The 15,032-nt window shown below is 30.9% G+C and overlaps 1 protein-coding gene across 1 annotated transcript; it reads right to left on the bottom strand.

Moving 5' to 3' along the window:
• Nucleotides 1–9,245: 9,245 nt before the first annotated feature.
• On the bottom strand, nt 9,246–12,587 carry LOC142607821 (calcium-dependent protein kinase 17-like). Its single transcript, XM_075779458.1, has 8 exons — nt 11,891–12,587; nt 11,005–11,148; nt 10,743–10,895; nt 10,511–10,626; nt 10,113–10,280; nt 9,810–9,937; nt 9,452–9,551; nt 9,246–9,348 (listed from the first exon to the last, which is right to left on the bottom strand). Exons 1-8 carry the CDS (start codon nt 12,585–12,587, stop codon nt 9,253–9,255), a joined length of 1,602 nt encoding a protein of 533 aa, XP_075635573.1. The 3' UTR covers nt 9,246–9,252.
• Between the last annotated feature and the right edge of the window lie 2,445 nt (nt 12,588–15,032).

The raw sequence follows: 15,032 nt of genomic DNA, 5'->3' as shown, positions 1-15,032 counted from the left end.
TATATATATATATATATATATTACAATCATTAGATTAAGTTACCGTTTAGATATAGATTGAATGCATACTTACTCTCTAAACTACTCAAATTTTCCACCACATTGGAAAGTATTTACTTCCATTATCTTGATGGCTTACCATTATGTGCTTTTTTTTATTTTTTTATTAGGTAAGAGATAGAAAATGGCTTACCAATATGTAATTGGTCAGTTTCTCAACAAAAAAAAAAATGTAATTGGTCAAACTTCAAGAATTAATATGTTGAATTTTAATCGACTTAAATATTTTTTGACTTTTGATTGCCATATTTGGGAATCTAAAATTTGTTTAAATAAGAATACATATTTTGGCCATAATCTTCGATTACAGCTGTATAATTAGGATTTAGCTGCATTTTATTTATTTTTATTTGATTGCTTCAAATGGATCCGTCAATTTTTCGGGAATAAATTTTTTATATTTCAATCCTAAGAATTTTTTTTGGATAAATATCTAGTAGGGTATTTATTTTATTCACACAGACCCATCAATTTTGTGAATCTAAAATTTTGTCCATAAGGATCCCGTACTGTAATATTAGGATTTAGCTAGCTGCATATTGATTGCCCGAATCAAGTTGGGCAAATTGATACTCCATTTGCAACAATTGTGAACTATTCATACTCAACTGAATGAAGATGGTCTTCTTCTTCTTCTTCTTCTTTTTTTCTTTTTTTGACTGAGAATGAAGATGGTTTTTATTTCAATGTAAATTGAGAGAATCTATTACATGGTGAAAGTGTAGTTTTTAATATTTCAATACAAAATAAGAGGAAATCAATTTCATGATTAAATGGTAATTTTTTCAAACACGCCTATAGGTCCTCCTTAATATATATATTATTCGGCTGGACCTATAGTTACATTTTTAAAACATGGCAATAGGCCCTATCCACAAAAAAAAACAAAAAAAAAAAACAAAAAACAAAAAAAAAGCTACTGAAAATACTTACGAACGGGACTATAAAATTAACCTATAGCTACAGTTTAAAAACACGGCTATATGTCAGAGTTTAAGCTGCATTTCTTAAAAACACAGCTATAGGGTTAGCTATGGCCGTGTTTTTTTTTTTTAAACATAGCTAAAACAACGCGACTATATTAATTATTTATTATTTAGAATTCGGATAATATGTGCCCTTAAGGCATATATTAATCATATATTTTGGGAAATTTTATAAAAAATTTAAAAAGTTGTCAAAAAAAAATCAATCATTTTTTCATAAAACACTTCCTAAAACAGTTTACTAATGCATGCCATACGGTTTGAAAAATCCTATTATTTAAACCACAGTACTTAGAGTAGAGTAATTGCAATCTGTAGTTTGTTGTAACAATTTCATATCATATTCATACCACACTTTTACAGGAGAGTGATTTCATATCAAACCGCACTTCTTATTCTTAAGGAGTGTAATTGTAATCTGTTGTTTGTTGTGACAATTTCCATATCATAACACACTATTTCTGCAGCGTAATTGCCATCTACAGGTTTGTTGGGACAATTTATTATCAATCATACCCTCAATTTTTTTTGGAGTTAATCTATCAGTTGTCAAATTTCATTTTCCTTAAAATCAGGTTTTAGTGAATTTTGTCAACAAATTTAAATCCTCGTACGTCAATGTCATCATTTGGTGACAAAATTCATTACCAACGGTCATCTCATGTGATCTTTTGTTGAAGAAATTATTATGTGGGTTGAGCATGGGTGGACTGCATTAATTTCAGTCCATCTTTTTATTTAATAATTTTTTTCCTTTGATAAATTAGTTACAGTAGACTCTACAGTTGGAGGAAGATTTAAATTCTAGTCATCTCCGTTAAAAATACCGAGATACAAGTACAAGAATGTACAAAGCTTTTGGTAATTTTGTCAATTATTTGTTGTTTTTTTCCCCCTAAATTCTATAGTTACAATAAAAAATTGAGATTTGAACCTTATATATCTTCACTTGAGATATCAAGAATTGTCAATCAATTGAGTTACAACTTACCAGGCTATTTCATTCTTAAAAAAAAAAAAAAAAATTACAAGGCTATTAAATTCGTCCGTTATTTGAAAACTTTATAAATATGATATTATTATGTCAAGTGTCAACGTAACTCCAATATCATCTTCTTACATTAAATTATTGTATAAATAGGTTATATAAATATTACAGTTGTTAAATTAAATTAAATTGCCGTCTACATAAAGATTGAATTAATTAAATAACCTAAAAAAATGAAATAAAATTAGATTAGAATACTATCTACACTTTACAATTAGATTACATTAATTAAAATCTTAAACAGTGCTTTTGAAAACCAAAAAAATAAGCATTAAGTCCCTAAAATTTGGGTTGGATTCTATTTTAATTCTCGAAATTTAGTTTTTTTTTTCTTGATAATTCGATAGTTACAATATAAGATAGAGGATTTAAACCTTAAACATCTTTATTGAAAACATTATAAGATGTTAATTGAACTACAAAACTCTTAACTTGAAAATCTTATGTTTAGTTCTCAAAAAAACTGTAAACGTATCATCCTTCCATAACTTTACCCTTATAATTCTTACTTACATGGCAAAATTAGACAAAAACATTCACTCAATTATCTAGCCGATAAGTACTTGTGTGGTGTGGGGAATATTAAAGGTCAGGGTTCAAGTCTCCCGGAAGAAACTTCACACACATATACACTTATTAGATTATGATAGAGTAGAACTTCTAACTTGTATAAAATTTAAATAAAAAAACAAAAAACAAAAAACAAAACAAAACAAATAAACTTCTAGGTTATAAGATATGTTTAAGGTTTTTATTTTTAGGCATTATACCTAACCAACTAAATGGTCTAAAATTTTAGCAAAACTTCACCATCATGGCATCATACATTAAAAAAAGCGTGAAATCGTCCTACCAAAATTTCTGCCTTACCAAAAATAAATGTCTTAATTCAGTTTTTGTTTGTCCTTTAGTTCTTGTCTAGGTCACTATTAATTACCAAAAGAAAAAAAAAAATTTACCATTCTTTTTTTGTATTAGACTAATTTTCCTTCACACTGGAAGAGATTTCCTCCAATCCATTATGTATAGATTTATAAAACTATACATACATATTAAATTGCCTGTTCCTTTAAATAATACAAGTAGATTGTCTTTCAAACTGCCTCGTGATAAGTTGTACAATTTTTTTTTTCAAACTAGTTTAGAGAAAACTGATTGGATTTACTTCTATTATCCAGACAGCTTACCAATATATAATTGGTCAAACTTCAGATCTAATATTTTGACTTTTAATTGGTTAATTATTATTTGATTGCTTCAGATGGACTCGTCAATTTTTGGGAATCAAATTTATTTATTTATTCTTTAGCCACAATCTCTTATTCTCCTTTTTTTATTGGGATAAATATGGGATCATTTGGTAACGTTGTTCTAATAACGTTGTTTGTATTTTTTAAAAATGCGTGTGAGTGAAAAAATATGTAAAAATACATTTAATATTGTTTAAAAACTGAAAACATGTATTTAAACAAATGTACCAAACAGACCCTATTTAGTTGTGTATTTATTTTATTGTTATTCACATGGACCCATCAATTTTTCGAATCTAAAATTTCGTAAATAAGGATCTCGTAGCTGTAATATTATAATTTAGCTAGCTGCATATTGATTGCCCGAATCGAGTTGGCCAAATTGATACTCTATTTGCAACAATTGTGAACTATTTATATACTCAAATGAATGAAGATGGTCTTTATTTCAATGTAAATTGAGAGAATCTATTACATGATGAAAGAGTAGTTTTTTTTTTCTTTTTCTTTTTTTCCATTTCAATACAAAGTGGGAGGAAATCAATTTCATGATGAAATTGTAATTTTTTCCCATAGTTATCAGAATAATATGGAGTGGTGTGACGATGTCATTGGTTCAACTATTACTATTGTGGGGAGTAGAAGAACCTAAATGGATATTTGGGCCTTGGGCTTTATCAATGGGCGCTAGTTCGTTCTTGACTAAAGGCTTTTAGAGCCATGAGTTGGCTCACAAGCCGAGGGCCCGAGGATTCATCCGAGGAAGAGTCACTCCTCGGACAGACCAGTGACTACTTGGAGATTCACTAGAAAGATCAGGGCAGAGTTCTAAAAGGACTGTAGGTTACAGGGGAAATCGAAATACCCTCTAGACATTTCGGTGTAAGAGAAATATCTCAGGAAAAGGCTGCTGCCTCCACATTAAAGACACTGCACCTGTCTCCCTGACCGCATTAATGAGGAAGTGACCTTTGAACAATGGAGTTCAGCCTTCTAACTAGTATTTAAAGATTTCAAGAAGATGGTAGAAGAAGATTTTGGGGTGACACGTGGATAAAGGGAGAAGGAAATGAAGTATTTAAGGGGAGAAGGGGGTAGCAGAGAAGGGAGGCTTTTGGAAAAAGAACTGAAGAATTACTAGAAGCTGTAATCTTTATAAGAAAAAAAGAGAAATAATATACAAAGAGTCCTCGGCCTACATCCGAGGAGGTTCATTTTTCTCTATTTGTCCATTGTTTATAAATATTGTAATAATTTGGCATGTTCATCAAGTTTCGAGCACCATCGAATTAGATTACGAACCCACACTCTACAAATTGAATTGTTTAAGGCTCATTGGGCCTGAACTCACGTATATTTTTGGGTCCAGGTGCAATTGCGCACTCACAACTATTAAATTATGGATTAATTTATTTTTATATAAGAAAAGTAAAAATACAATCTACGCTGGTGAAGAATGGTTATAACTTGAGACTACAACTTTACTCAATAAAATAAATATTACTACATATTTTGAAATCTAATCGTTGAATTACATGTTCTTTACGCTCTTAATATACATGTTAAATTTTGTGTCAATCAGATATTATTTACTATATGATTTATAAATTTATATTTTATGCATAATTACAAATTACAAAAATTTGCAATTTAAACAATTTATTAATGATATAGTTATTGATCTTTAATTTTCTAGAAATTTTGCAAGCATAGAGTATATAAAAAGAAAATATAATTCAGTGGTGAATTTGTCAAAATTCACTTCCAATAAAAAAATATTGAGTAAGTTGTAGCCTAAGGCTACAATATTACTCAATAAAATAAATATTACTACTTATTTTAAAATTTTAATTGTTGAATTCTAGGTTCTTTACTCTCTTAATACATATGTCAAATTTTTTATCAATCGAATATTATTTACTATAGGATCTATAAGCTTCTATTTTATGCACAATTTTAAATTACAAAATTTTGGAATTTAAACAATTTATTGATAACATAAGTTTTGATCTTTAATTTTCTATAGATTTTGCAAGCGTGAAAGATATATAAAAATAAATAAATAAATAAATAAATAAACGTAATCTAATGGTGAATTTGTTAAAATTCACCTCCAATAAAAAGTTATTAAGTAAGGTTATACCCTAATTTGTAACTAAATTTTGTCATAATATATATTAACCTTCTAATGGACTCATTCAATTTGTTTTGAAAAGGAGATGATAATTTTCTAAGAGAAACATTTTTATTCAAAAGAAATTTTAAGTAAATTTCACATAATTTCGAGCCAAAGTTTGAAATTTGTATAACTCATTTGCATTAGAAGCCACAAAAATTTATCAAAATAGAAACTTTAAAATTACAAAACAAAATGTGATAAACCCTTAAGTTAAGTTTATTCTAAGTCCAACAGATTAACCTAAAAGCTTCATATCTCCTTCTTTCTTTTTTTGTTTTTTCTTTTTTCTTTTTTATGCCAAAGCTTCATATCTATAAGTAAAACAGTAAAACAAAATGCTACACATAAAGGAAGATTGAGATAAATGATCATAGCATTAGTAGAACTCACTAATCACAGCTTAAGGGACAAGTCCAGTTCTTGCAGTTCTCCTTCAAAACATTCGTGACCAACCTCTCCATTGTTAGCAGTATTGGCATGAAAATCACTGAAACTCATAATCTCATTGCTACACTGAAGATTTCCAATTACTCCATTTCTCTCTGTGGCAGGTTGTGAGCTCACCATAACATAAGTAGGTTGCTTGGTCACGAAAACTGGACAAGGATTTAGATTCATCATAGATGATGGAATTTGATGTGCACCATGGCCGTACCAGGAATTAAGCTTGATGGGTTTATGAATCTTAGACTTGGGATGGACCCCTAGGGTTGATCTATTGAAAGGCATGTGAGAAGTAGTAGTTGTTGGAAAATATGGCTAAATAAACAAGTTTTTATTCAACAATACAAACCCTAAAAATTTAGCAATGACAAAATTAAATAGATAGAGTTAGAAAGATCTCACAAACTATAGAATCACGTAAAATGCGTTGTCTTTAAAGGTTGATTCGTGCCACTCGGAGTAGAACTCGGTGTGAATGGCTCTCTTGGCCGAACAACCCCCAAGATTAGACTATAGTAATTTCTTCAGGTTGATCACACACTCAAGCAAGAAGAACTAGGAACAACCTTACTTGCCTTTCCTTTCTTTAAGAAAAATGAAGCTGAAATTTTCTATGCAGCCACAAAAAAAAACAGAACAGAACAGAGAGAAAGAGAGCTGCTATGGCTGGAGAAGATGAGAAGAAAATGTGATGAATAGTGGTGTTTTGTAGGGTTTATAAACTACTTTGATGGGAGGGCTGGGGGTGCAGCACAATTAATGCCCCAACAGGCTGAATATTAAATGCCACCCAAGAATCAATTAACAAACCCAAGCCCAAGTCAACACCTAGCCCATTATGTTCCAACTTTACCACCTAAGATGTGCAAAGTCTTATAAACTCATATAACAAGACTTATTCCTAACCAATGTGGGACACAAAACAAATGTTAAGTGTTTTGAAACACACTCACTCTAACAGTAGTACGTGCCACAATATTTGTGTTATAATTGGCATATAAATCTCTATAACCCAATATTTCCAGTGCTTGCTTTTGCTTTTGCTTTTGTAGTAGTATTCTCTCTTGCTCATCATCTGGTATAATGATCATACGTGATGTTGTGGGGAAGTTGGACAAGAGGTGTTTGACATGTTCATGTTAGGATTATGCTTGTCATGGAGTGTTCCAAAAGCCATTATTTCCATGGCTCGCCTCTGTCGTTGCAATAATCTCTCCAATTTATCATCGCGGTACGCGATCATATTTGATTTTGCTGAGAAGTTGAAGTTGGGTTTGAAAGAACTAGTATAATTTGTCATTGCTCTGGCTATATGTATATGAAATTGTGTGAGTATATAATGTTTAAAGTGATGGTGCTGGCAATTGTGATTGAAAAAGAATGAAAGGCTTTTATATATATATATATATATATATACACACACACACACAAAGGCAAAAGCGGGAAAATCTTTTTCTTTTTGGAAGAATTTATATGATTAAATTCTGTGACACTGTAATACATTCATTAGATATGGACGTATTAGTAAACTACCGAAAATTAGAGTTAAAATTGCTTGATGACAAAGAAAGTTTAATGGGACAACTGTCATGACTTTTATATGGAAAATATTGTAAATAATAAATCCCACAACTAAAAGAAGGTATTTTTTCTCTTTTTCTTTTTTTGAAATTCACTAATTAGGGAATGTCTTTTTTTTTTTTTCTTTTTTTATATATAAGATAGAATTTCTACTCTAACATAATCTAAGTGTATATGTGTGTGAAGCTCCCTTTTGGAGATTTGAACCCCGGCCCTTACCCTCCACACCCTACAAGTATTTATATGTATGGAATGACCACCGTACCAAAGGTGCGCGGTGGTACTAATTAGGGAATGTCTTAATAGTTGATACCATAGGGATTTTACTCATTGACCTTAATATCAAGAAACTGCGGTGTTTTATTAACTGCTTGATTCATAAAGGGAATGGTTCTATAACTATGCTATAAAGTTTTTTCTTTTCTAATTATACACTCTATTTTCTCTTACTTTGATCCTTCATTCATCATATTCTCGTTGTCATTTAGAAAAGGAAAAACACAATGATGCTAACTGGCTAACTGCTAGGAGTAAAGATGCGCCATAAATAAGATTTTTTTTTTATAGAATATTAAGTATTTTTTCAAAAAAAAAAAAAGGGTATTTTTAACACACACATATTGAAATAAACTCAAGTACATCTTTAATTTTAGGAAACATGTATGATATCTTATGTGATACCTAATACTTTCATCCGAGCACGTACTAGTAAACCATCGAAAAGTAGTGTTCAAATTGTGAAACTGCTTGATGACAAAGAAAGGATAAAGGGACAACTTCGTCATGACTCTTATATGCAAACAAAAAAAAGGGTGTAAATAAGAACACCACAGAAATTAAAGAATTACCAATGAAAATGTTCAATATATATGTCGTGTAATAGGAAAATGCTAAAATATCTATTAAAAAAGCTTAGCTATTATAAATTTTATAAGATTAATTTGTATTTGTATTGGTTTATTAAAACTTACATATCTTTTTTAATAAAACAAATAATAATAATAAAACAAATAACACCATCATCGTTTCATTAGTTTATAAAGTGATGCTTAGTGACACTAGCATTTTTTTTTGTTAAAAAAAATTCTGCATTGGTGCTTTGTTAATTTCAAGCAAAAACAATTGTGGAGTTTGATGTACTTTATATCAAATCATGATAAACAAGGCTTCCAAATAGGCTCATGTATTTATTTGAGGAAACACACACACATATATATATATATACACACACACACACGTTAGACATAAAACACACTTGGAAGCTCACAATCATTGAACTTTAGAAATATCATACAAAGAATATCAACTCTCATTAATTAGCAAGTCATCAACAATAACAGTAATTATGCCTACACTAATGGCGTATAAGAAAGATACACTAGAAAAGGCCCATAGAATTAGCAAGCCTGACTTTTCTGGAAGGTCACAATTTCACAATAGGGAGAGAATTGACCAAACCAAACCCTTTTCAAACTTCGTAACCCTCAAAATGCCACCAATATATTTGTTCTTGAGCCACTCCTCAACCCATAACCCCCTCACATTTCCTTCACCTATCCAAAGATAATGTGCATGACCTTCCATCAAAATTGAAATTTCACCCACTTTGCTTCTCCAAAAATACCAACAAAAAAATAATAATAAATAACTAGGGTGACACAAATGGCAATCTTTCTCTTTTCCTCACCATGGACCATTGCAAATTCAAAGATTTAGATTATCGCGTCGCTTCTTCGGGTTTGCTTCTGGGTTTCCTTTTCTCATCATTGCCACAAATTCATCATAGTTGATATGGCCATCCTGCAAGCATTGGTATAAATAAATATATAAAAATATTTAGAACATTAATCAAGAGAAGAAATTTAATACTTTAGCAATAGAAGGTTTTCCCTTTGCTACTTACATTATCGGCATCAACTTCAGAAATGATTTCCTTTATGTCTCTTCCATCATGCATGCCATACTCGTGGAGAGCTTGCTCTAGCTCATCAATTGTGATGTACCTGAATATTTCACAGTTATAACATGAATGACCTCCATATATTGTTTTAAAAATTAGAAAATGCTAAAGTTTCAATTAAAATGTGTTATTAATATCATGTCAATAACATAATAAATAATTTTCTTTATTCTGTATTTAAAAAATAGTTCATCAATTAAAATGTTATATAATAAAATCTATAACAGTTATAGCATATCACTCATAAAAATTATAATTTGAATTTTACATAGGTTGTGAAATTAATGAATGATATATTTACCCGCTGTTATCCTTGTCAAAGTATTGGAAGGCAGTATAAAGATGCTCTTCTCTATCCATCCTGTTCATGTGCATCGTTGCTGTGATGAACTCATCATAATCTATAGTCCCATTACCATCAGCATCAGCCTGATTTTCATTAAATAAAAAATAAAAAAATTAAAGCGCCTTTAATTCCACAAGAAATATTCTTATAAAAATTATACATAATTACCTTTGCAGCAACAATGCTAATTAATTGGAGTTTAAAAATAAAGCAGAAAGTTGCAAAAAGTGAATAAATAAAATAGAAAAGAGAACTTACAGCTTCCATTAATTGTTTGACCTCATATTCAGATAATTTTGTCCCTTGCTTAGCAAGTCCATGCTTTAGCTCTTCAAGTGTTATGGTTCCACTGTTGTCAGTATCTATACCCCTGAACATTTCTTTCAATCCTATGATTTCTTCCTCTGATAAACAACCAGCAATGACCTACAAAATTTGACAAAATAAGCAATATGATGATGAACAACAAATAAATTCAAATAGCAAGTAGCCTTAGTTTAATTAGGTCCAATTGTCAAAACATGTCCACGCGCATACATGATGAGTAGTACTATGATTTTGGGATTAAGGTTTGGTTGTCGTTGTAATGGAATTAATCAAAATCCCAAGCTTTAACATACTTGCTTATTTCAAATAGAGAAATAAAGCTAGAATACCCGAAGAGCAACTTTCTTGAACTTATTCATAGCTCTGAACTGTTTCAGTCTATTCAGCACTGCATTGTCAAGAGGAGTATCAGGAGCTTCTCCATCCTCTTTGATCCATGGATGATCTAGAAAACACCAAATAAACATGCTAATTTATCAGTTACATTTGTAAGAACTTAGCAATACATATATGACATTTTGTGCAATAATGATCACTTTTTAGAATTTCAAGTATACTTACTGAGAACTTGGAAGGCTGTCAACCTTTGCTTGGGGTCTGAATTCAGCATTTTCCTGACAAGGTCTTTAGCTGCAGGTGAAATGGAGGGCCATGGGTCGCTTGTAAAATCAATGTGGCCACGCAAGATAGCATTGAAAATACCCTGTTCCGCTTCTGTGATCAAACCAATCTTCTCTTAATTAGTTTCAATCTAAATACAATTCCATAGCTGGGGTAATGGTGGCCAAAGAAAGAAAAACATATAAAGAAGAAAATGACTTACCAGCCCAAAAAGGAGGGACACCACATAGAAGGATATACAGCATGACACCAACACTCCATATATCCACTTCTGGTCCATATCTCCTCTTCAAGACCTCAGGTGCAATGTAATATGCGCTACCAACAATGTCTTTGAATACTTCTCCTGTAAAAAATTGGATAAAGCATTGTTATTAAATGTTGCAAGTTGCACCATCTGCAGTCTCATCCTTTGTCAAATATTTGCCCTGGTTACTATTTCTTTTATTGTATTCACATAAGAATTCATGTGCTTATTTTAATCCTATTGGTCATTTGGGATTTTTTAACTTGTTAAATAGGAGGTATAGTGAGACACGATTCAAACTTAGCACCATCTTACTATGATAACTTGTTAAGAAAATGTGAACATAATCAAACATTTATTCTAATACACCCACCGGACCATTACGACTATAATTTTTTGAGATACCAAAAAAAAATGACCTCCAATTTAGATTACTATCAACCAAGCATTTGGTCAATTTAAACATTTCATACTTATATATAGACATTAAAATACTTACATGGTCATGATTCTATATGCTAAAAGTTAACTTAATTAGAGACTTTTTTTTTTTTTTTTCTAAAAAAACCTAAAGGAGTCTTGGATTCAAATCCTCCTCCCAACAGTTATATAAATAAATAAAAAAATAATGATTCCATATCACTAAATTCAGCATCAATTACCAATTAGCCTAAACAAAAAATTTTCTTTCATTCATCATTCACTAGTTGCCCCTAAGATATTTCTCCTACCATCAGAAAAAGGGGATTGTGATTTTCACTCATTAAAAAACCAAAAATCTAATTCAAAATATGAGAAAAAAAATTCAGGATATGTGAGAGATGATTAAATTTTATGTAACCTTGTTTGTAGAAAACAGATAGACCGAAATCCGTAGCCTTGAGTGGTGAATTCTCGTCCTTATTCAGCAAGAGGAAATTCTCAGGTTTGAGATCCCTATGGATGACTCCCATGCAATGACAAGTGTGCACGATTTGAACAATTGTTCTAAGCAACGATGCTGCAGCACGTTCAGTGTAATGACCCTTTGCAATAATACGATCAAAAAGTTCTCCTCCAGCACACAACTCCATGACCAAATGGACATTATGCTTATCTTCATAAGCACCTTTGAGTTCCACAATATTAGGCTGACCCGTCAAGTGGTGCATGATTTGAACCTCTCTTCTAACATCCTCAATATCTTCCTTATTCACAAGTTTCCTCTTGGCTATGGTCTTACAAGCTAGTTGCTCGCCTGTCGCCTTGTTAGTACACAAATGCGTGACACCAAATTGACCTCGGCCCAGTTCTTTTCCAATGGTGTACAAGGACCGGACATCTTCCATAGGCCGGCCTAACACAGGGCCTATCGGGGCAGCCTTAGGAGGCGCCGGAGGAGTTCCCGGGGCAATAGAAGAAACAGGCTTTGCATGGCTTGTTGTGGAGTTTGTGCCATTGATGCCTACATTGTTCTGATTGTTACTTGGGATGGATTCTCCCTTTTCGATCTTGGGTGGGGCATCATTGTTCTTGCCTTGAGAGCAACAGTTGCCCATTGCATTCAAAAAAGAGAGAAAAAAAGAAGATTGGTGTGGAGTTGCCAGGGCAGGCAGTATTGGGTTTTAGGGAGATGAAGAATGTTTGTTTAGAAAGAGATGAAAAGAAAAAAAAAATGAAAGAGAAAATTTTTTTTTTGTGGAATATGATATAAGGTACAGCTGGGATTGTTGAGAGGAATTACAGAGGGATTGATTGTGAGGAATTGTAGGGGTAGGTTTGTTTTGAAATAGTCTTTGGCTTGTCTTAGATGTGGGAGACCAGCTAGGGTTTCTCTTTTGTTTTTGGTTTTTCTTTTGGCACAAGGATTCAGAGGATTTATAGGAGGGGAAAACGTACGGTTTGTTTGTCTGTTGGTGATTGGCTATAACAAGGTGTAACGGTAAAGTGGTTTGCAGATACAAAGACGTATTCTTAGAATAATCTTTTGATGTCCAGGGGAATTAATAGATTTACAAGTCATCCACACCTGTGAGTGAATTTTATGTATAAACTATAAAATAAAATAATGTGCAAGTCCCAGGTCTCAACCAACTTAAATATGTACCCAAAAAAATTTTATTTTAAAAATTATTTACCAAAATCAAAGTGAATGGAAAAAAAATATCTACCAAAAAATAAAGATAAAGACAAGAAGAATTTCATGGATTACTTAGAACCCGTTTGAATAGGTTGTTGTAAAAGCCTTAGCACACGTTTTTAGTTATATTTGCGTTTTTAAAATAATATATTTTTGCAATTTAGGAAAATAAACTTATTTATACCTATTTAGATATGCCTGATTTGTAAATTTTTACGTTTTTACACTGCTTCTTTAGAAAAACACTGGTTTTGACAACAACCTATGCAAACAGACCTTTAGTAATAATAGGAAGTTTGAATTACCTCCAACACTTTTTTATCAGGACATCTCTTGTTGTTTTAAATATACAATGGTAATATATTTTAATTTTCACATTTTATTTACTTAGTGGGTAATGTGGCAATTTCTCATTAAAATAAAAAGAAATTCCAATTAAGAAAGTATTAGATGTAAGCTAAATCCAAAAAAAAATAAAAATGGAAGAGATATGTTAGAACTATTCTGACGTTTTATTCTCACGTGTATGGGAACCAATAGACTTTTTCAAAAATCAAACTGCATCTTCCTCTTAAACTTTACGGGACTATGTTTTAATCTTTTTCTTATGAGAAAAGGAAAAATATGATGACATTCTTTCTTTTTGGCAACTAAACTTTAGTGACTTTTAATTATGTTATGTCATGAATTTTTGAAATATTAGAAATGATGGTAAAGGCTATAATTTAAAACTTTTATGATTTCTCATTAGCAAAAACTGAAATTGAAATGGATCCTCTTCCTCAATTCACAAGGTATGTATCATCCCATCTACTCTCCTCCTTAGCTTACCATTATCTACTTAAACTTAATCCCGCATTTTTATTATTATAATAATTTATTAGTTACTATGTTAGCTACAAAAATGGAAAATGAGGATTTTAACCCTACAATTAAAAATCACAAAATAAGAAATGTTAGTTGAGTTAAAAAGTCTTAACTAATCCTGAAGCAACAGGACTTTGGGTGAGTTTATTTTAAGCTTAAACAAACTTTTATTGAGACGAAGCTTCAAGGTAATAGTATTCTCACCTTACATTTGACATCTAAGGTTTGGGCAAAAATAAAAGTATGAAGATTTTATCCAAAAGATAAACCCTACACACATAGGATATGCGAGCAATTTTATGAGTAATGCATCATCAGTTTCTCTTTGTGTTGAGTAATAATGCAGAAATCGGATCAATTAAAGCTTATTTGGTTAGCTAAAAAGAGCATTGTTTTTTGTTTTCATTTTCAATTTCTAGTGGGTCCCACCACTAAAAAACTCGCTTGGTTTTAGCATGTGCACGTATTCAGTTTCCATTTTCATTATCCTAAAAATTGAATTTGAATACAAAAAAAGAATACAACTTTTCAACATTTTCATTTTCAGTAAGTACAAATATAGTGACAAATCGTAAATGTTTTGAATACACAAAGTTACTTTTTTTTACGATATGATCTATTTGAGTGAAAAAAGTTACTATTTAAAAAATAAATAGAAAACAAATAAACAATGATCAAACCTAGTTATAATATATTCTATACTCAAATTATGTATTCAAAACAACTTATCCAACATTACCACATGTGCAAATAAGTATTTTTTTTTCTATATTCAAAATTAAGAATTTGAATATAGAATAAAGAAAATAAAAAGTAGATACACCACTTTTTAAAAACTGTAATATTTTATTTTACTTTAATGGATTAGATAAATGAACCTGACCAACCGTATACATTGCTTTTCTATGGAATAAAAATTCCGATATATTCTAATATTAGTTAGAGGAAGGTGGACAAGTTCAAAAGAGGAAGATAAGAGGAAGAAGAAATTAAGGGA

The sequence above is a fragment of the Castanea sativa genome, chromosome 8 (genome assembly GCF_040712315.1).
Source record: "Castanea sativa cultivar Marrone di Chiusa Pesio chromosome 8, ASM4071231v1".
NCBI classification, from domain to species: Eukaryota; Viridiplantae; Streptophyta; class Magnoliopsida; order Fagales; family Fagaceae; genus Castanea; species Castanea sativa.
This window is presented reverse-complemented; position numbering and strand designations above follow the sequence as displayed.